Source organism: Pongo pygmaeus, chromosome 11, assembly GCF_028885625.2.
Source record: "Pongo pygmaeus isolate AG05252 chromosome 11, NHGRI_mPonPyg2-v2.0_pri, whole genome shotgun sequence".
In the NCBI taxonomy this organism is placed as follows: Eukaryota; Metazoa; Chordata; class Mammalia; order Primates; family Hominidae; genus Pongo; species Pongo pygmaeus.
The window spans coordinates 110,986,124-111,008,907 of NC_072384.2; the positions used below are offsets into that span (position 1 = coordinate 110,986,124).

Here is a 22,784-nt window from a genome sequence, read left to right on the forward strand (position 1 = left end):
GCTCCTCTGTGCCAGGTGAAAATTTCCTCATTACGAGGAATTTATTCCATTTGCTTTTATCATTTATTATTGAAGACTAAGTGTGAGTGGAGGAAGTTTCATAGATGATAGGGAGGAATTTTAAACAACAACAACAACAACATCTACATTGGAAGTCTTAGAGAATGAAGGAGAAAGGCTTGTATTGTTTGTAAACCAGAGAACACACCAGAGACTTCTTGCTATAGAAGCCGAGCCATGCTGTCTCACCATTAAAAGATTATGGCAGAGTGTGTAAAAGTCTGATAGTCTGGTTTTAAGAAACTTTTTTTCACCTTCTAAAATTTCAGTCATTTTGTGCTGCTAAGTAGAAAGAAACTGAAGATTATGAAAAGGCCAGCATCACAGCCATTTGGTGTGTTGTTTTATTGTATAGATTCTATTATGCAATGATGAAAGTCTAACCTTTTGTAAAGTTTGCCCTTGAACTCTCAAAGCAAGGCAAACTGGCAATGGAAAGAATAGTTGTATATATAATAGCATATTTTAGAGGACACAGTTCTGAAATACGGATTTAATGTGTACATGTTCAAAAGAGTAAAAATTAACATAAATACTAGTACATACAAATACGTATCAAAGAACAGAAGGATAATTTATTATGCATATTTTTAAATTGTGTGCTTTTGTGCAATATGCTTTCTTCAGCTGATCACATTTCTAGCAGGGCATAAAGCTGTCTTGATTTACAACATAATATAAATGGAGTATTCCCTATTGAGGTTTCAAAAAGCAGTGTTGAATTATAAATTCAGTATTTATATTTCTTTTAGTAATTATTCTGTTTTGAGTTTGTTTCAAATTAAGGTTTTTATTTTCCTTCAGAAAAATAAAAATGTTATAGCCTTGTTTTGAAAATAAGCTTTTACCTAGTTTGATTAAAAAAACAAAAACAAAAATCCACCATGCTGGAAATTCTTTTTGGCAAACAAAATGGAGGGAGCATAATGTGGGCAGATAAAGATGAGGAGCATCTATCTGAGTCTCCACATTGTTAAATGAGCTTTATGTTCGCTTAAGATTATCCATCTTGTATTTATTTGACTCTGAGGAGATTTAACCTGATCTAAATCACTGCCCCACAACTAATGAATTGTGTCTTTGAACTGTCTTTTTTTTTCTTTGATTATAATGGGACACACAATAAAATTTTGTATCAGAACAAGCTGGGACTAAAGTCAATTTTCTACTGTGTATAATGACATATCAGCCAGCCTGGTGTTACACAGAAGAGAGAAAACAGAGGAGAGGAAAGGTGAGAACAATACAGAGAATTGACCTGCTTCCATTAGGAGTACCTTGTGGAATTAGGCAGCACTGACTGTGGGAAGGGATCTAACTTGTCTGTGCCTCTCTAATGGCCCTGGTGGGTCAGTATCAACAATGATTTCTCAGTGAGGAGGATTGCTAAGTGCTTTGCACTATTTCATGATCATGTCTAAAGAGCAGAAATAACCAGAGAGACCATGAACAAAATACTATAGAAATTACATTACTTTGGACATCCAATGATCACACATACCCATTATCTGTATTCAAGTTAAGGTAGATGAACATGAATGTACTAATATACCATTTGAATTTAATACATTCTAATTTTTAAGACATTAAAAAATATTGTATTATGTTATTGATCTAGTTATTTGAAAATTGGGCAGAAGTTAAAGCAGTTTTTGGCTCACCAAGAAAATGTCCTAAGAATCAACCAGTGAGATTAAAATATGCAAGGTGCAGGTCTAGCTTGATACATCTGTTTCAAAATTCTCACCTGGTATGATTTAAAGGGATGCCTATGTAGAAAGTTTTCACTCCCATTCTGAAGTATCATTCACAATCATTATTTTGTGTTACTGTTGCTCTTCTCAGACATTTCCTTTAAATTATGAAAACTCTGTGGTGTGGGAAATGCTATGGGCGGGGGAGCAGTAACAGTTGAGTTAGTCTTAGTGACAGATGGCTTTTTTTTTGTCACCAGAGCTGAGTACAGAATTAACTCACTTCACTTTTTAATGCACAAGGCCAATTCCTATCAATCAACCTTTTTGTTTTCTCTCCTCTTTCTCATTCTCCCTTCTTTCTTATTATTTTTATTTCTTTGCTGATAAGTGTCCAGTTTTATTTAGTAGATAGAGGCAGAAGACTTTGTATATTTGCTAGAGACGTCTACATACATTCTGTTAGACTCTTGTGGTGAAAAAGAACAAGAGAAATTATGCATATTCCAGAAATGAAAATACTACATTCCTGAATGAAAATACTGCATTGCTGAATGTAGACGACACAAATGCAAATTTATTGCATCCCTAATAAAAATGTGAGGAATCTAATCTTTTCTTATTTAATACCATTATTTATAATTTTCATTTTAAACAACACAGCAACCTTTGAAAAACTGACTGGTATTCCATGTAAGAAGGAATGCAAACAAATAATTAAAGACCCCCTAAAAACTGCAGCAACAAACAAATAGAAAAACCTGACTGAAAAAGCTAAAGATAACTACATGACTTCAGCTTATCTTAGCACTTGAAGAACCTGCACTTATGGTGCTGCTGTGTTAGCCCGTGGTCACAATTATAGATGTGATGGTTCTTTTCAAGGCATGTGTCTTAAGTGTATCTGGATGACTGTTCTTCAGAGTTAGGATTTTAGTCATTTAAGTAAAGTGGTTATTGTTCTAATTTAGAAAAATAGCTTATTTGTCAAGCACTTCCACCGAAAGGCTGAGTGCATACTTGCACATAAACAAATGAGCAATTGGTTTGGGAGCATATTCTTGGCAAGGAAAGTGGAAACATACCTTTCTAAAACAAATAGCAACAATAACAAAAAAAAAAATATTTCGCCGGTCGCGGTGGCTCATGCCTGTAATCTCAGCACTTTGGGAGGCCGAGGCAGGCGGATCACAAGGTCAGGAGATCAAGACCATCCTGGCTAACACAGCGAAACCCCGTCTCTACTAAAAAATACAACAAAATTAGCCAGGAATGATGGCGGGCGCCTGTAGTCCCAGCTACTCGGGAGGCTGAGGCAGGAGAATGGCGTGAGCCCGGGAGACGGAGCTTGCAGTGAGCTGAGATCTTGCTACTGCACTTCAGCCTGGGCGACAGAGCGAGACTCCGTCTCAAAAGAAAAAAAAAAAAATCTTTCCTCTACTTTCAAAATTAATTTCTCTCTCTCTCTCTCTTTTTCTCGAAACTAAAAGTAACCGCAAACTTTGATGTTTCCAAGGCTCTCTGAAGCTCAAAAGTCACCTCTGGGGTAAAGCCTTTCCAGACTTCTCCATAGGAAGCTGTGGGCCCCTGCCCTGAGCCACGGCTTCAACTTGTGCACACTTCTCCCACGGCATCTCTCATGATGTAGACATATCAATGGCTATTTGTGCTTCCTAACATACTCTGACCTCCTAAATGTAAGAATACAATATTTCATCTTCCATCATTAATATAGGCAGCACAGGTCTGATACAGAGCACGTACTCACTAAATGTTAAAGCAGTAATGACAATGAATGTGGCTCTACCCTCACCATCCACTTTCCTGTTCACTCTTTCCAACTACAGATCCTTAGTATGTTTCCCATACGTGCCATGTCCACTGTTGCTCTCAAACAATAGCTTATACTGTTGCCATTGCCTGTTGTACACCTGTCATCTCCTTTATCTACATGAAGTTGAACTTTCTTTTTTCTTTTTTGAGGTGGAGTCTCACTCCGTTGTCTGAGCTGGAGTGCAGTGGCGCGATCTCGGCTCACTGCAACCCCCCACCTCCTGGGTTCAAGTGATTCTCTTGCCTCAGCCTCTTGAGTTGCTGGGATTACAGGCACCTGCCACTATGCCCAGCTAGTTTTTTGTATTTTTTGTAGAGATGGGGTTTCACTATGTTGGCCAGGCTGGTCTCAAACTCCTGACCTCATGATTCGCCCTCCTCAGCCTCCCAAAGTGCTGGGATTACAGGTGTGAGCCACCACGCCCGGCCAAGTTGAACTTTCTTTATAGCTCTGTTTTCATCCCACCACTGCCGTAGTATTTCTCAAGTACAACCTTTCACACTATTATCTTTCTCCAGCCTCATGTAGCACCACATAGCTTATCCCTCCATAAAGTGTTTTGAATCACTATCATTTCATTGTCTCAAATATTGTTTCCTTATCTTCTGGGGCAGCACTGTTCAGTAGAAATTTCTGTGATGATGAAATATTCTGTAATCTGCACTGTCTGACACTGGAGCCACTGACCATGTGTGGCTATTGAGCACTTGAAACCTGGCTTTGGTGACTGTAGATCTAAATTTTTAGTTTTAAAAAATTTAATTAGTTTTTCAATTTAAATAACCACATGTGGCTAGGGGCTGCTATGTTGGATGGCACAGTTCTAAAGCACAGGGCTTGGCACACATACTAAGTCAGCAATAATACTTAATATTGGATTGCATTCAAGAATTTGACAGGCAAATGCATTGCTCTGAGAGAATGCTTATCAAATACCTGGGAAAACTATAATTCAAAATAAGAATAAAAAGAGAAGAAATTAAATTCAATGGGAGATTTAACACACTGATTTGAGACAGAAGAGAATTTAGGTGCAATAGAAAAAGCAAATTGACTAGGAAGAGCTGTAGCTGCAAAAATTTAAACTAATACTGACACTGGAAATCCAGGGAAATAGCCATTATATACACCAGCTTGATTTTTTCTTCTCCAAACTCAGCATATGAATTAATTAAAGCAGATTAATGATTAGAATGAACAAAATGCAATAGATTTAATCCAGTTACATTTTATTAACAGCATTTCATGAAAATGTTTTCTTAATGCAAGTTAGATCTTCTGGCAATACACTATTTTAATTTCATTGTATTGACTATCAAACTATTATAATTGAATTGTATTGTATTAACTATTACATGAAATAGCTGGCCCACAGGTATCTGGTTAAAGATGCATTTACAGTAGTATTTTATTCTTGTCCCTTAGATCTTTACAAATTATTTTTGCATGCATTTTGAAATCTAGTTATGAGCTAATTTCAATTACTTCTTTGTCTTTTCTATAAAATAAAAACCTAGGGAATTGAAGTTTTTATATTTATCCTTCATTTATTTATAATTTATATTCATAAATTATATTTATATTTAATTTATAAAATATATGCATTTTATTTATATGTTTACATTACTTATATTTATCCTTCATTTATTTATTTTCATAAATGTTTATTGAATGCTGTCTGTGGGCCAGGTAATGTGGTAGATTTGGGGAGTAATCTGGTAAATAAGCCAAATGTATTCTCTGCCTTTATGGAACTTAAATCTAGCAGGAAAAAGCCTGATTGACGAATAAAAGTTAAGAGACATTAAAAGTATCAGGTGATAATGGACATGCTAAACTGTATGGTTCTATGTCCATTGCTCCAAGCAAAAGAGGCAGTAAAAAGCACAAGAAATTCAGTGTGGATGACAGCAAACCAAAAGGCTTCACGAATGAGGCTTGGCTTTAGTTGGACTTTGAAGGGCTGCTGAGGGTCAGGGAGAAGTTGAGAAGGTAAAAGGAATGTTAAAGGTATTACAGATGAAAGAAACAACACAAATAAAGTCTACGCTATGGAAAGGAGTAGGGGGAAAATAAGACAAATCTAGTTTGAGTGGAAAACAATTATAAAATGACAAAACTGTCTTCTCAACATAGACAGATGGGTGATATTAGTTAAGCAGAGGTAATTTATGGAGAGGATATCCAAACTGATGCAATGTTGGGACACCTAGGTGAAGATGATTCTCAAAGTTCATATGCATAAAGACCTGGAGCACAGGTCAGATGTTGGAGAACAGGCCACGGATTTGGGAATTGTCAACCAGCCATGCTAGTTGCACCCACGACAGTGGCTAAATTTAGAGAGGAAGAGAGGGAAGACAAAAGCAGGTAACAAAGGATAGAGCCCTGGGTAGGGGGAGGGCGGAAACCCAAAACGAGTAAATGGTAGTTGTGAGTAATAAAGTAGAGCGAGAAGCCACTTAGTAGAAGCCAGAATATCTTTTTAAAAAATAGATCATCAAAAGGGTCTTCTGATGACAGGTTGAGGAAAATGAAAACTGTGAAAGGGCTCCTGGATTTAGAGAGTGAGGTCTCTGATTATTACTAATGAGCACATTTATTAGAACAGTAAATGCACTTGCCATTTTTTATAAAAGCAGCAGGAAAGAGGTCGCATAGAGTGTGAAAGCAGGAGATCAGAGATTGTCAGCTTTGCAAATAGAAGACTTCATAGAGGCTAGAAGATTGAGTGGGTTAGTTATTTGTGTATTTTTAAAAGATAACGAGACTTAAATATGTTTGAAGGTGGAAAATAAGAAGCCCTTGGTGTTTTTGAAATTGAACTTGTCACCGCTTTTTATTGTGTTTGGTCTAAACTTGAATCTCTCTTTTCTATTAAATCCTAGTGAGTCCGTTACAGAAGAAACCCTGAAAAGGGCAAAGGAGATTGGGTTCTCAGATAAGCAGATTTCAAAATGCCTTGGGCTCACTGAGGCCCAGACAAGGGAGCTGAGGTTGAAGAAAAACATCCACCCTTGGGTTAAACAGGTAAAGGAATTTCCCTCTTCCCCCACCCCCCACCGACAGGATTTCTGTGGTAAAACGTAGGCACCCATTCAAAAGGCCATTGTCTATAAAAAGAGGAGTGGGATTAAGAAGTGACACTACTCATCCGGTTGACGCTTATGTCACCAATTTTATTCAGCACGTGATTAATTTTTACTTAAAAGGGAAAGAAGGAAAGGACACTAGGATGTAAAGATAAGAGTGAGTACCTGATTTTCTTGGCCTAACTGAACAAAACAAAACAAAAATTTAAACTCTCTCTCCTCTGCTTTTTGACCTGTGTTCAAATATGTAAGTAGTTAAGAAATCCTTAGTGTAATCGAAGGACTTGAAATTTCCTAGCATGGTGGCTGACCCTCTTGAAAATAATAGTTATCTCCTTTGGCACTAACTTTTTACAGGGTAATACTTTATATTAAGTGCCCCATCATTATGGTTCATTTAGTATTCATTGTGATAGGGCTGGGCATAATGAGCTCATCTAGTATTCATGACAATCACGCATGAACATTCATAGGTGTGCTGTTGTGATTTTTTTTTCTTTGGCCTTTAATGGAAGGGATGTCTTGGTTTAAAGTACCACCAGCTGGTTTTTGTCCTTTAAAATCATTGACTTTTCACTGTGTGCTCAAGGGGCACGTGCTGCATACCCTTAGGTCTCAAGCTTGATGCTAAATATTTTCCACTCAGCGATGATTATCTTTCTTCCTTCTCACCTGCCTTACACCAGCTTGCCCTGTCGGCCCCAAATTCTTGCTCACTAAGCTGAGTTACTGGCCCTTGAGAGTCGAATTGATTTCCAAATATGTTCAATGAGATCTTGTTCTCCCCCCGTTCATCCCCTATGGCTTTATGGTATTTGTGTCATCCCACTGCTCAGTGCCACAGGCAACTTAAATCCTGCACATTAATTTGCAAGCCAAAGAGATCCTTACATATAGGTCATTTTGCTCAGATTTTAGATTTCATATACAGCTGCTTTTAGAGAGCTGGTGGGGTAAGTCTTCCTAGTAGCCAGTTGACTATAGGACCACTTTGCGATGTTCATGAGAGTTACTATTACTACTAGTGATCCAATGCCCTGTTTCTCAAGTGATAACTAGACCATATCACTATTTTCTCTCTCTTATTTTCAGAATTAGAAAGCAATTCCATGGGTCATACATTTTCCTGTCTGCATACTTTACAGTAATAGGAATTAAAGGAATATGTATATAAAGCACAAAAAATTTAGTCTTGAAAAAATTATGGTAACATTCTTATTTATTTTATTTGTTTTCTCTTACAGATTGATACACTGGCTGCAGAATACCCATCAGTAACAAACTATCTCTATGTTACCTACAATGGTCAGGTAGGAATGGGCAAATTGGCCTATCCAGAAAGCTCTAGATTTGGTAGACAGTTCATATTAGGAAATATATATTTTTTACCTCTTTGGATATCTAGGTAATAAAAAATGGCATCATGTGTGTCAGATATGATGATATGTTTCTGTACTCAGTCTTTTAAGAACTGCCTTAAGATAATGAAATCAAACAAATGAAAAATTAAGGACAATGACTACATGATCATACGATTATGCTATGTTCTCATGACTAATTTAAAAATATTCTGCCATATCTATTTTTTATAAATAAGTAGGGCTCGTATAACACTTTATACTTATGGGTTTCCAGAGACTAATAGAGAATACATGTTAACAAGAGGAAGAATGAGAAGTACATACTTAATGATAGGACAAATAGTTTAATTAAATGGAATAATAACACATAATGATTTCTACATCTTCCTTTTCTTATTTCCTCAGGAACATGATATCAATTTTGATGACCATGGAATGATGGTGCTAGGCTGTGGTCCATATCACATTGGTAAAATAATAAATTATGTGTATATAGGACTTTACACAATTTATATAGTTTTCTTCATACATGTTAATTCCATTATTCCAAGAACGATATCAAATAAATGCTGTAATATATGTTTTGCAAATTAGGAAGCTGGGGTTCAGAAAAATAAGACCCAAATATATACAGCTATTTAGTGGTAGAGTGGGACTCAAATGCAGGTCTCAACTACAAATTCTATCTCCTCTCATTTCACCATGTAACTTAATTTTCATCCTTTTTAACTGAATTGAGTCTTTCACTGGAGTTGGGAATGGATTAGACTTTGACCTGTTATCTTTCTAGCATAGTTTTTCATAAGGACCTACATTTACTCAAGGACTTTATACATTAGCCAGAAATTACATTGCAGATACCATCTCTGACCTCATCCTATGTAATATATATGACTTTTGTTTACCTCAAATGCAAAAATCTTGTCTGTTTGGTGCATGGGTAGAGCATTATGTAGGCGAATTAAAACATAATCACCAGAGATTATGACATTTCTCTCCAGTCAATTAAATAACCACTAAAGATTATTACAGATGCAAGTATGTATTTTAATGGACAGTGATATTAGTCAACATATGGATTTAATATTTAATCTCCACAAAGCATTATAATATGGAAATGATAAAATCTATGATTTGAATATATGTAAATCTTATTCTATTACTTTAAGCATAGTTTATTCAGTTTTTACAATGAACTAAGAGCTTCAGGATATGATAGTTTACCAATCTTTGGACAAATCTTGAAGTAGGACAAAAATGTTATATCTTTACCACCTTAGTCATTGTCTTAGTCCATTTGTGCTGCTGTAACAAAATACCTGAGATTGGGTAATTTATAAATAAATTCTCACAGTTCTAGGGGCTGGGAAGTCCAAAATCAAGTGCCAGGAAGTTCAGTTGTCTGGTGAGACATCGGTCTCTGCTTCTAAGATGGCGCCTTAAACCTTGTGCCCCCTATAAGGAAGGAATGCTGTCTTTACATGGCAGAAGGCACAACAGCACAAAGGGAAAAAGTTCCCTCCATCAAACCCTCACTCCCGGTTTTTTCTGAGACGAGGTCTTACTATTTCACCTAGGCTGGAATGCAGTGGTATGATCATGGCTCACTGTAGCCTTAATGTCCCAGGCTTAAGCACTCCTCCCACCTCAGCCTCCCTAGAAGCTGGGCCTATAGGCATGTGCCATCATGCTTGGCTTATTTATTTTTATTTTTATTTTCTGTAGAGATGGAATTTTTCTATGTTGGCCAGGCTAGTCTCACGCTTCTGGACTCAAGCGATCCTCCTGCCTCAGCCTCCCAAAGTGCTGGTATTACAGGCAGGAGCCACTAGAGCCAGCAAGCTTTTCTATAATGGTATTCATCTATTCATGAGGGATCTGCACTTATGAACTAAAACCCTCCTAAAAGGCCCCACCTCCCAGCACTGTTGCACTGGTGACTAAATGTTCCAACTCATGGATTTCAGGGGACACATTCAGACCATGGCAGTTATATTATGGCTAAATAGCCTGACCATTTCACCAGCATCTACCTGTCTACTCTCTGAAGTACTTTTTCTTCCTTTTCAAATTTTACCTATTTATGCAGTAATTCTGCATTATATCAGGATCCAAAGAAGACTAGTCAAGCTAATAATCAAGTGTGTGCTTACTTGATAGTTGCCATTAATATGCCAGTATATTTGAATAATGTATTTTCACAAGAATTTTTAGAAGACAATATCTTAATGCAAAGAATTAGTACAAGTCTGTGGACTTTCAATTCTATGGCATCCCAATAGGCATGATATTTTGAGGTGTTTAGGCCATTATTACACTTCAGATTTCTTTATAGAAGGTCACTCACTCTGCATGGGTGGCCTTGCCAACTTTAAAAGGATATGCTTGGGAAGGATAGGACTCTTCAATCAATCAGGATATGTCAGAGCTGCAAGGCACCTCAGGGATCATTAGGTTCAGCCCTCAGACAGCAGATTAAGTGGAAGGGCTGAAAAAAGAGCTCAAGTATCCTCATCACTGGATTAACTATTTTTGTGTATTGAGGTCAATATATTCACTTTGAATTTCTTTTCAGTAAGTGAGGGTTATTTTTATCATTAAAATTACCTCCCATTAACATTGAAGTTCTAAATACTTCAAATATTGAGATTTTCTATTGCAGAATTTAGCATATATGACAAGCCAATATTTCCTTGCTCTTTAATTAGTACCCGTTTTTCCTACTACTAATATAGTATGCATCATGGGTTTGAAATTTATATTTCGGAGTTTAAAAAATTGAATTGAAAGTCATTAGCTTCCTTAGCCTGGACTGACTGGTGATACATTTCTGCTTCTCTTTGTATTGTAACTTCATGCTTCTCTTATCCCTTTTGCCAATCTCATTGTCTCTGCAGGCAGCAGTGTGGAATTTGATTGGTGTGCTGTCTCTAGTATCCGCACACTGCGTCAACTTGGCAAGAAGACGGTGGTGGTGAATTGCAATCCTGAGACTGTGAGCACAGACTTTGATGAGTGTGACAAACTGTACTTTGAAGAGTTGTCCTTGGAGAGAATCCTAGACATCTACCATCAGGAGGTAAGAAAAGAAAAACAGAAAGAAAAGAAAAAAGAAGACAGATATATGCAGTATACACTTTATATATATGCATTCAGGTATGTAGATATATATATAGTAATTCCTCTTAGAAGAAAGGGCTGCCAGTGGCATCCATTGTCTTATTTTGTAGTCAAACTCTAAAAAAAATCACTCCATTCTTGTATTTTTGAGCCCCTGGCACAGAGTGATTATTTTTCACATAAAGTTTTTATTTACATTTTCTTTCTAAGGGTTTCAGCTAGATTGAAAACTCGGTAAACATGTGCCAGATACATATTAACTAATACAAGATGATCCCTCATAAATATCATGCAGAGTGATTGAATTGGTCATCTAGACATACAATAAACAGCCTCTTTCTAGTTTGTGTGATGGGGTTTAATGATGAACAGTTCCCTGAAAATAGTCAATTGCTCACAAAAGACCAGTTAATTCCTTGTTCCATCAGATGAAGCCATTAGTCTTCAGTTTAAGATCAATGAGTTCATTGTGAATAATTTTGCTTCCTTTATAGCTTTCACTTACAGTTGTTCCTCCATTCCCATCCCAATATTACTGAGTATCTTCACTGTGAATTCATGTGATTGCAGATTACTATAAGACTGTAGAACAAAATAAATTATCTTATAATTAAAATTAAAACTACTGGAAAATTTTAGAGTGATGTCCAGTAGTTAGGCCTTTAATATTATTACAGTTATTATTACTTTTTACCAGAAAAATCATCTCTATGTGGAAAATATGGTCAATTAGAGGGAAAAAAGTACTAAATTGGAGCCAAAATACTTAAATTTTAGTTTTGACTGACAACCTCCTTGATTTCTTTAAGTTACATAAATTCTCTGTGCTTTATCTTCATTTTAAATGAATCATATGAGTATAAACACATGCTACTTGCAAATGCTGTGAAGTTAACATAGAGTTTATGGCCGAAGTCAGATTGTAAAGTATAAAGTATAGTGCTAGAATAATGTTATTATTTTACTATTACAAAAGAAAGTAGACAAGTTTAGGAAGGATGTATAATTATAATTGTCTACTTGGGCCTGGCCTACTAATCCTTTAATAAAATTGATCCATTAAATAGAATATATAGCATTTTTTAGACCTCTCTCTGACATGGTTGTTTTTAAATCACTTCCTAATATTCATTTCAGATAGACAGGTGGGCATCAAAATAAGTGCATCCCACAAATATTTCTCGAACACCTTGTAAATCCAGGTTCAGCGTGATAGACAGCTAGAAAAACAGGTTCTTATCTTCAAGACATTAACAATAAAACTAGTATCTGTGATATAAATGTGAAAAATCAAATACTAATTTAAAAATATTAAAAAACATTACAGATGACAGCAGCAGGCATTTTGCATATAATTAATTATGTCCTCATGAAATGGTTTAAAGAAAGATGAAAAACTTCTATGACTGCTTTTGGATACAATTATACATGGCTCTTAATGAGATTCGTTTACTAAAACTGAAGCCAGTATTATAGAAAGAAATAAGTTGGGCCTTCTTTGAAACTAATTGGTATTTAAAATATAGTATTACTATATATTAGGAGGTAATTTAAAATATGTTGGAGGACATAATATGATGTACATATGTAAATGTAGACAATGGTACTTCTGGCACAAAACAAGTTAAATGAATGAATTAATGACAGACATTAATTAGTGACAGGCAAAACCCATTAGAGAATGCATGACTCGAGACAGAATTGAGGTTCATTTGTATCATTTGGTTTAATTGTAATTAAATGTAATCCTAAAATACTGCCTAAACTATAAATCATCTTTTACTAACATGTAAATTAGTAAAATATAAAGCATCATCCTTCTCATTGGCAGGTGTACAGATAGTAGAATTTTATAAATTGGAGATAATTCATAAAATTCCAAAAACAGGGCCATTTGTAATGAGGCAAATACTATTTCTGTTAGAAAAATTTTCTCACATGGCATTCTTTCTATAATACATCTAATTTGTGCATAAAAATAAGAACTAACCAAAGTGATTAGTGGCCAGGATAAGTTAAGATGTTCTCAAATAAGCTTGAAGTATTTCCTTTTCATGTTTTTCTATTGAAAATAAATTTCTGGTATGATTGCAACTTGGATATTGTTTCAGAAATATTCTTGTGCTATGGTAAGTTAGTGACATCAGGTTTAAAAAAACAAAAAACTAAGATGGGTAAAAAGGATGCAAACAGATCTAGGTATGATTAATGGAATTTTGGGAGCTTAATGGAATTTTGGGCCTAAATACTTTAGAAATCTATTAAACAATATTTGAAATTTAGAATATTTTATTTCAGTAGATTTCTTGAAACTATTCAGGCATGATGGCTAGGATAAGGATGATGATTTACCTGTGGGTTACCAGGTTCTCATCCCTATATTCCTACATGTCCCATGATATTTGGTGTTGGATCAATTTGAGATTGGATTATTCCATAAAACTGTGCTATATTAACATTTTACAAACATGTTCTCATACTGAATTCCTTTTGCCATGTGGGCAAAACCTGCACGACACCATCATACTGTTACTCTAAAAGATTCCTGAGGCCATGATTTGCCTTCCCAATGATGATCTCTGATTCTAGTCGTCAATGATGAGAATTTGGTTTTGTGCTGAAAGCTTTTCTACTACTTTTCAAAAAAAAAAGTAGTTTTTTTAATAGCTTTTGTCTTATTCTTTAACATTAACTACACCTGAAACCAGCCAGAAAAGTAGAGTTAACTTAAGATTCTAATATTTGGTCTATTACTTCAGCATAGCTGAAAGTGTATTAGTTTCAGCATAGTTGAAATTACAATCTATAGAGTAGAGTTCAGGCCAGGGATGGTGCTCATGCCTGTAATCCCAGGATTTGGGGAGGCTGAGGCGGGTAGATCACTTGAGGCCAAGAGTTCAAGACCAGCCTGGACCCCATCTCTACTAAAAATAAAAAAAATTAGCTGGGCGTGGTGGTGCATGCCTGTAATCCCAGCTACTAGGGAAACTGAGGCACGAGAATTCCTTGAACCTGGGAGACAGAGATTGCAATGAGCTGAGATCATGCCACTGCACTCCAGCATTCATATACAAGCTCTATACATGTATTTGCTAGATAAGAGATATGGCCGAGTCACTTCACCTTCACTGAGCCTCAGTTTCTTTAGCTATAAAATGGGGACAATAATAATCACCTCAGAAGGATAGTGTGAAAGTCAAAACAGGTAGTCCAGGATACATAGTAGAGTCTTTATTAAAGGGTAGCAGCTATTATCTTACTATTGTTTTGAATTTATTGCAAAACAGAATTTTTAATTCCTTAAAAAGCAGAAATTTCTTTAAAAACAAGTCAATTTAATACAGCTAAGTTGAAAAATATTGATGTGTTTATTAAAGCCTTTTATTACACTTTAAGCTCCTATTTAGTCTAATTGACTCAAACTTTTGCTATAAGTCACTACTTCTCCCTCAGTTTAAAAAAATTGTTCTAAAATCCTTCATATAAGAGATTTTTTGTATCCATTTAATGGAGTAATTTGTTTTTAAGTCTCTAAAACATTAACAACACTGCTGATAAACCCAACATAATAAGAAAATGAAAATTATAGCAAAGAGAGTATTTTTAAAGGTTTTTGCAAAAATTTATATTGAACATATTTTAAAATAAAAATAGTTTAAGAACACTTATAAATATGCAAAATGGTGGATTATTATTTTCAGTACTGTTTACAATACCTTTAAGCACTCAATTGCAGGGTGTTTGTTTAGTTACATAGTACCGTAATTGCTCTTATCAGAGAGAAATTAGCCTCATCCCTTATAAGAGTATTTCAGAACAATTTTAAATAATGACAAAATATATTTGGCACATATCTATCATTTTGGCAATTCTACTAATATGGGTCATTAGGACACACACAAATTATGCTAAGCTCAATGGCCTATCAGATATATGATTTTTGATATTAATAATCATGTCTTATTTATTTATACACTTATGGTATACAGGACCTTTAATGTTTAGTATTTTGGCAAGTATTATCCTAATTTTATAGACAAGAAGACTAAACGTTGGGGGAAAGTTCAGTCTTCTTGTCTATAAAATTAGACAAGAAGGGGTGGGTGATGCACAGAAGGAACCAAGTTAGGGAGGGACTTCAATTGGAAATCTATTTCCTCACCATCTCACGCTGGTTTACCCTAACTACTACAACAACACCCGTCTTGAGAAACTTTGGGATTTAGTGGACTATTTTTTTTATCTTGAAGTTTTGACTGCTAATAGGAGATTTGGGCTTATGGAAGAAAATCTTATACAAATCAATGTCTGAAATAAGGCTAAAGATTCTGGCACTGTTTGTAAAGTAGTAAGGCAGTAGGAACTAAAATCAGTTACTGGGTACTATATACAGGTACCAAGGCTCCAGCAAAGGAGAGGGGAAGGTGGAAGGTCATCAAAGCGGAAGGACATCAAAGTGGGACCTGAGATCTAGGCTGGAACTAAGGGGTAGCTAAAGGTTAGATAAGCTGGAAGAGAAGAGAAAGGAAACAACAGCCAGGGAAGTTTCAGAGAATTTGTTAGTAGAAAAGTACCTAGTTGGGGCTAATGAGTAGTCTTTTGAGCTGAGAAGGGTGATAATAGATAAGACTGGAAAGTCTTAAGTGCCCTCGGGGTCAAAAGTTTATACTTTATTCTCTAGGCAGTGGAAACCTTTGGAGAACTCTGAGTGTAGGAGCAATCTGATGAAGCAGTCTTGCTTAATCTGAATGTGAAGTGCTGAGATGGAGGTGTACAGGAGAAGGGAGTGTTAAAAGGAGAAATCTGTATTCGGTTAGGAATTTCCAGCAGTAGTCCAGGAATTAATTGATTATAGCATAGAGTACATGGCAAACACTTATTGACTTGATTTTCCTTTCCATTTGCCACACATGTGAGTGTCACAAATGATATTCATGTGTACTTGTATGGAAATCTTGCACAGATTTTAGCATCTAAGTGCCTGGAAAGTCAAAACTTTGTGGCATCATTTAACAGTATTCATTGGTAGGAGAGATGTAAATATCACAATCAGGTTAAGAATTATCAGTAAGGAAATAGGCACAATATTAGCATAGTTGTCCATTCATAATAAAGTTACTCCAATGGCTGATATTGTGAGTGTCTTTTCCAGGCATGTGGTGGCTGCATCATATCAGTTGGAGGCCAGATTCCAAACAACCTTGCAGTTCCTCTATACAAGAATGGTGTCAAGATCATGGGTACAAGCCCCCTGCAGATCGACAGGGCTGAGGATCGCTCCATCTTCTCAGCTGTCTTGGATGAGCTGAAGGTGGCTCAGGCACCTTGGAAAGCTGTTAATACTTTGGTAAGGAGAGAAACAAGTATCTGTTTCTAATGTTCTATTTTGAAGAGCTGTAACCTGAATGTTGACTGAATGTTGACTATTGGATGTGTTAACTACAGGGCAGATAGAACGCATACACTTAGTGAATTTACTTTAAAGTTGTTGTATATCCATGATTGCAGTTAATGCTGATTATGAGCTGATAGCAGTATTCTCATTAAGATTCAGACAATGAAAATAATTTCAAACCAGTTTTGAACAAGATTTGATATTTAGAATCAGAAGCTAGGAATTTTTATGTATTTCAGTGTCCAATTTACATTTTAATGGTGCCTTTAGAGAATAAAGAAGCTGGGTTACCACTTGAGCTAATGATACATTCTGTAATTTTATTGCATATTTTAAACTATTCATACATTTTTGTTGTTGTTTCTATTAATTAGAATGAAGCACTGGAATTTGCAAAGTCTGTGGACTACCCCTGCTTGTTGAGGCCTTCCTATGTTTTGAGGTAACACTGTATATTGTTTTCCAAAACAATGATTCAAAAATTTGGAGATACAGAAATGCATGCTGTATGCTAATAGCACTAGGGTTCTAGATGTAGTAATTTATAAATCCATTAACAATTTCCAAACCATCACAGCCAGTTTAAGGACCAATGTGTGGTCTTCTAGTTTAATGCTTTCCCTTCAGGGAGTGGCCATAGGAAGACTACAGTTCTTCATCCAGAAGTATAGTGTAAGGCATCTCCTTACCAAACAGAGAGGGTAGCTTTATATTAGAGAACAGGGCAATTTAAAAAAGACACATACAAATTGAGGTATCTCTCGCCATCATGTTTTCTGATACCCAGAAATGACAGCTTATCTTTGACTATTGTCAGCACCTTCTGATAGTGCCTTTGTTTTAAAATTTTCAGTTTTTGAGATCAGATTGTTTAATAGATAAATTATAATGGTGAGGAACAGGGACAGTGAGGATCTTTTATATTAAACTTTAAAACGAAGTTTTTTCATAAAAGGAAAAGTTGTGAATTATCACTTTCTTCAGATGTTACCACATGTAAGGAACGACTTCACTAAACAGGGGATAATAAAAGAAACACAATTTGCTTTGCACAATTTGAAAGTGTAAATGGAATTTGAGATGGGTTCCTTTAAAATGATGAAAATGAAAAATTTCAAATGAGGTGGAAATCTTTTTATTTAAATGTCATTTTGTGTAAACCATAGTCTAATGATACTGCCTCTTTGAGGAGTTAATGTAAATTAATTTAAACATGCACACATTTCAGGAAGGATGGAAAAAAAAACAGCTTTGACTATCACACTTCTTTTCCCTTTTTTGCAATCTATATCTTTGTTCCAGTTTCATATACTCTGAATGATAAGCATTATTGCTGTAGCCTTCCTCTCTTAAACAAATGAAGCAATTGAAAGCCGTTTAGGCAGAAATTTGTAATAGGATAAACTGGTGAGGTGATGGATATATAAATAACTTGATTGACTTTCTATAATGTATACATAGATCAAAACATCACATAATACCTCATAAATATATGCAATTACTATTCGCCAATTAAAAATACATTTTAACATTAAAAGAGAAATTTGTAGTAGTGTAAAAGAGGTAAATGCTGCTGTTTAAAAGCAAAGTAATATTTTTCTTATTTTTATTTTTCCTTTCTGTTACTCCTCCTCTCCTACCCACCCAACCCATTTTGAAAAATGTCAAAATTCAGAGTAAATTGATTCCAGATAGCATTTTTTCTCAAGCATTTAAAAAGAAAGGATACAGTTGAAAAGGTTTTATTCAGATACTGCACATTATATTAGCAAATACTACTTTAAAAAATGATTCATTTGCCATCTGGTTGAGGGAGTAGCATAACCTGCTTTGACAACAGAGCAGTAGGCTAAGATCAGCTGTTGATAATGAACTCTGAAGAAACAGGTTAGGGAAATCAGGTTCTGGGCTGAATCCTGTTAAGGCTTAAGAATTACCTGGAACCAGCAGAGTGTTAATATAGTAAATCAGAAAGGGCAAACTTTGGAGAAGTATAATTTCTAGAGCTACCAGGATTCCCTTTGGGAATTAATACAGATTTACTGAGCCCCCACACTTTACCTTCTTCCATCCTCAGCTTCGTCAGTTTTATACTTTGGTTGGTTGTCCTGGTGAGTAAATGGAGAAAAGTCTCAACTTAGCAAGAACACCTTCTTATTCAGCCCCGAATGGAACTAGAGGTTGTCTGAAACTGTTCTGAGAACCAATCAAGTCTAGTATTAGCATAAACCTGACATGCTTTTTTTCCCCTTCCTTTTCCAGTGGGTCTGCTATGAATGTGGTATTCTCTGAGGATGAGATGAAAAAATTCCTAGAAGAGGCCACTAGAGTTTCTCAGGTAGTGTCCAATTTCTTTGTAGTGATTTTATCTCTTAAATGCAACCTTACTTTGTATGTTTTCTTTTCACACAATGTGTTAGAATGAGTTTTCTTTTTTCCTCTTCTACCCTCTAGTCTCCTAAAAGAATGAGAAAACTTGAAGGCATTAAATTATAACTAGATTTTTAAGGTGGGTGGAAAAAGAGGAATACCTGTGCATATTTTATCAAAACTGATTTTAGACTCCAGGAGTTTAAAAGGACAATGATTTTTGTTTTTCTCATGAATTAGATGCTGGTCAGGGTATTTCTGGAATTCCCAGTCTCAAGGGCTGCTCAACCATGCTCACCATTAACAAGTGAAAGCTTTCCTGATTTTTAATTTTCACATCTGGGAACTTTGCCTTAGTCAAACATGCAACTTTAATAGTAAGTCCCTCACTCAACTATTTTTTATTTTTTCATGTTGGCACATTCAATTTGTGAGTTAATACAAGCATTTCTTATTTTGTGGCAACTCAACCACCTTCCTCCACCGCCCCCCAGACTTTACTTTCTCCTTCAGTGTTACCTCAGCATGATCCATTTAAGATTTACCCAGTGGGGTTATTGATCTTGTACTGTAGAGGATAAAAGTAATGTTTTCCTTTTAAAAGCTTTCAAAAGCTTGTTCGGGCTTTTTTTTTTTTTTTTTAAAGGGGTAACAATTCATAGAGAAGAGTTTGATATTAGGCAAGTGGAATTTGGAGGGAGGAAGAGTGAACTCAGGAGCATTTCAAAGAGGAATAAAGTGCGTGGACTGTTTCTGTACACATGATGCTGGATCCCTCTTCTGTGTATGATAGCTGCTCCCTAAGGATGTTTGAGCAGTAAGAGTAGATAAGAATAAAGAGTGAGAAGAGGCAAAGAGTGTTAAAAAAAGAAAACCAGGTAGACTCTGAATTCATGTTTGTGTGCCAATCAGATAGCTGAGAAGGGAATCTTTCCAGTGGGCCAGTTTTCATTAATGGAGTGAGACACCAATTGTCTTCTCCTCTATTTTATTCCTGGCCAGGGGTCCTGCCATGCGGCCCTTTTCAGAGGCTGGCTACTGTACTCAGCTCGTCTCACGTGAGTGATGAGGCAGGTGTCCCATCTTGTCTGCCTCGAACACTCCTCATGGGATCTCAGTACAATATTTTTAAAGTATTTTTCCATTAGCATATGGATAGAATCCATATGGGACCAAAGTTTAATAATAGAGATGTTGTGATTGAATACTTTACAGTTCAATGTTCCCTATCAAACTACAGCAGCATCTGGGATACTAAATTCAATGACTAGAGTAAAACCAGCCCCAATCAATCAGTAATCTATGTATGCATTCATTTATTTATAGCACCTGTTACATGGTGGCATTGTTCTCAGTATCAGGAATTATACTCATGAAAAGAAAGATATGGTCTCTACTGTCACATAAGATTTCTTCTTGCTAGGCTCAACAGACTTCAAATAATTACAATTAAATATGATGAGCAATGAACATTGCAATAGAGAAAATACAGGATGTTGAGGGAGAGTGTGAAAGTCTTGGGCTCCAGTCCCTGAGGAAGGGACTTTTAAATTGATACCTGATGGTTGATTCAGAATTAACTGGGCAAATGGCTTACATTGTGGGAGTAGGAGGAAGAAAGGAACAGCATGTATGAAGGCCTGAAGGTGAAAAAGAGTAGGGAGTTTCTCAAAACTGATAAAGCATTCCTTATATGGCTAGGACATCAAACATGATGCTGATTATTAACGATGGTGCAGAAGTAGTCAGGGACCAGATAAAGAAGACTTTATTGGTCATTATAATGAGTTTGAATTTTTGTCATATTTTTTATTTTAAAAAGATAAGTGTGCTGTAGTACACAGAGTGAATTATGGGGCAAGACCAAATTCATGGAAAGAGGTGAGTGAGTTGTTGCTATAGCTCAGGGTAGAGATGACAGTGCCTCAGATTAGAGTAATGACACTAAAGATGGAGAGAAATAGTAAGAACATGCATTGAAAAGAATTAGTGAATGAATGGAGGTGGAGGGTGAAAGAGGATAAAGGATAACTCCTGAGTTTTCTGCCTTGGATAACTGGGTAGACAGTGATGCCATTTATTGAGATAGGGAACACTGAGGAAGGAGAAAAGTATAGAGGGAGGAATTATATATTTATTTTTTAACCTTTTGAATGTGAACTGCCTGTGAGGAATCCAAGTGGAGATGATTTAAAGGCAAGGGTTATTATAATAAGTTTGGAATTGAGGACCAAGATCACTGCTAGAGATAGAGAAGTAAATATAGATTTTGAAATAAATAGCATATCATTTTAATTGAAGATTTTAGAATGAAAGCAATCACTGAGGGAGAGAGTATAGAAGAAAAGAAACAGCTAAGACAGACACTAGAGGAATACTGGCATTTAAGGCAGAGAGGAGAAGAAAGAACCACGAATGAGCTGAAGAAAGAAGCACGAAAATGTAGTTTACAGATACCAAAGGAAAAAAGTGTTTTTCAGAAGGCCAGCCTTGTATAATGCTGCACTTCATGATAGTGGCCAGAAGGAGTTTGTGCAGAGGCAAAAGGGATATTCAGAGAAGGATTCAGGGAGGAGATAGCATATGACCTAGGCCTTGAAGTGTGAGTTGAGATTTGAAAGATGAAGCTGAGGAGAAAAGATAGAATGCACATGGGGAAGAGACACATGGAAGCAAGAGAATTCAGGGCCTGGTAAGAAGACAGTGGCCCAGGTTGTTTTAGCCTATGGCACAGAGGAGAAGATATCTAAACCCTGGAGATCTTCCCTCAACCTCTTCATTTAGTCTGGAGAAAAGCAAGTAGGGGTTAGGTTGTGGAGGGCATCCTGACCCTGACATGGAGGAAATGAGTGTGGGAAGCACTTCAAGATGAGAAGGGTCTGAAACAGCCAAGAAAGGAAGGATTTTTGAAGATTAATAAATAAAAATACTTGATTTTACAGTTACAAATGTCATACTCTAGAAGTGGCATAAGACAAATCAACTCAATGTAAAGGATTTCATCTTTGGCCCAATAAGACCAAAAGAAAATGTCACTCTCATTCTGAGTTCTCCCACAATTCTCAAAGAGAAATATGATTTAGGGAGTTGTAGTGCTTAGAAAAGATAAGGGTAGAAAGAAAGAAATATTCTGAACGAATAATAATATATCATTATTAAGTAGAGAAATATCCATGATTCTGGTAGCAGAGAAAGAAGCCATATTCTGCTTCCTCCTTAGTCCCCTCTTTTCTCTAATTGGTCTGGATGCCTATACTTAAGGATTCAGAACTCATGGTCAGTTTGCTGAGCACTCAAAGTTGGAGAAAGACCCTCTGCCTCACTGTAAGCAGAGAGCAACCTTGTTCTTACAGCATAGATTAGGTAATGAGTTTATGTAGTATGTTCAGCCTTGAGTGTTTTGCAAGTATTGCCCTGGTACTTATAATACTTAAGGTACATGGCTTATTGACACTATATACATAGCGTTAGCTAAATGTTCTGCTCCTCTGTTTTCCTTCGTGACAGGAACACCCAGTGGTGCTGACAAAATTTGTTGAAGGGGCCCGAGAAGTAGAAATGGATGCTGTTGGCAAAGATGGAAGGGTAAGTGCTTTATTCTCATCTCCTTAATTCTTGCCTTCTCATCATTTTTTTCTTTAAAAATTTTAAAATATTGACAGGTTAGAATTCATGATATCTATAAAACAGGTCTCCAGTAATAGTGGAGAAGCTATAAAAAAATCAAATTCTCTGACAATTCAGTTGATGTGTCATGGGTATCATATTTCCTATGTTTCATACTGTTAGAATTTCTCTATGATATTCAAAAGTAATTATCATCTATACTCATCATTCCTTTTGAATAGATTTTTTCTC

At 36.0% G+C, this 22,784-nt stretch overlaps 1 protein-coding gene across 1 annotated transcript in view; it reads left to right on the forward strand.

Annotated features, from left to right (window-relative positions):
* Positions 1-22,784, forward strand: part of CPS1 (carbamoyl-phosphate synthase 1) — a 120,061-nt gene that overhangs the window by 74,855 nt on the left and 22,422 nt on the right. The window contains exons 22-29 of the mRNA XM_054477399.1: positions 6,477-6,618; positions 7,925-7,990; positions 8,447-8,510; positions 10,939-11,120; positions 16,314-16,508; positions 16,931-16,998; positions 18,819-18,894; positions 22,434-22,511. Of these exons, the coding sequence (XP_054333374.1) occupies positions 6,477-6,618; positions 7,925-7,990; positions 8,447-8,510; positions 10,939-11,120; positions 16,314-16,508; positions 16,931-16,998; positions 18,819-18,894; positions 22,434-22,511 (871 nt within the window). The remainder of the gene's footprint in view (positions 1-6,476; positions 6,619-7,924; positions 7,991-8,446; positions 8,511-10,938; positions 11,121-16,313; positions 16,509-16,930; positions 16,999-18,818; positions 18,895-22,433; positions 22,512-22,784) is intronic.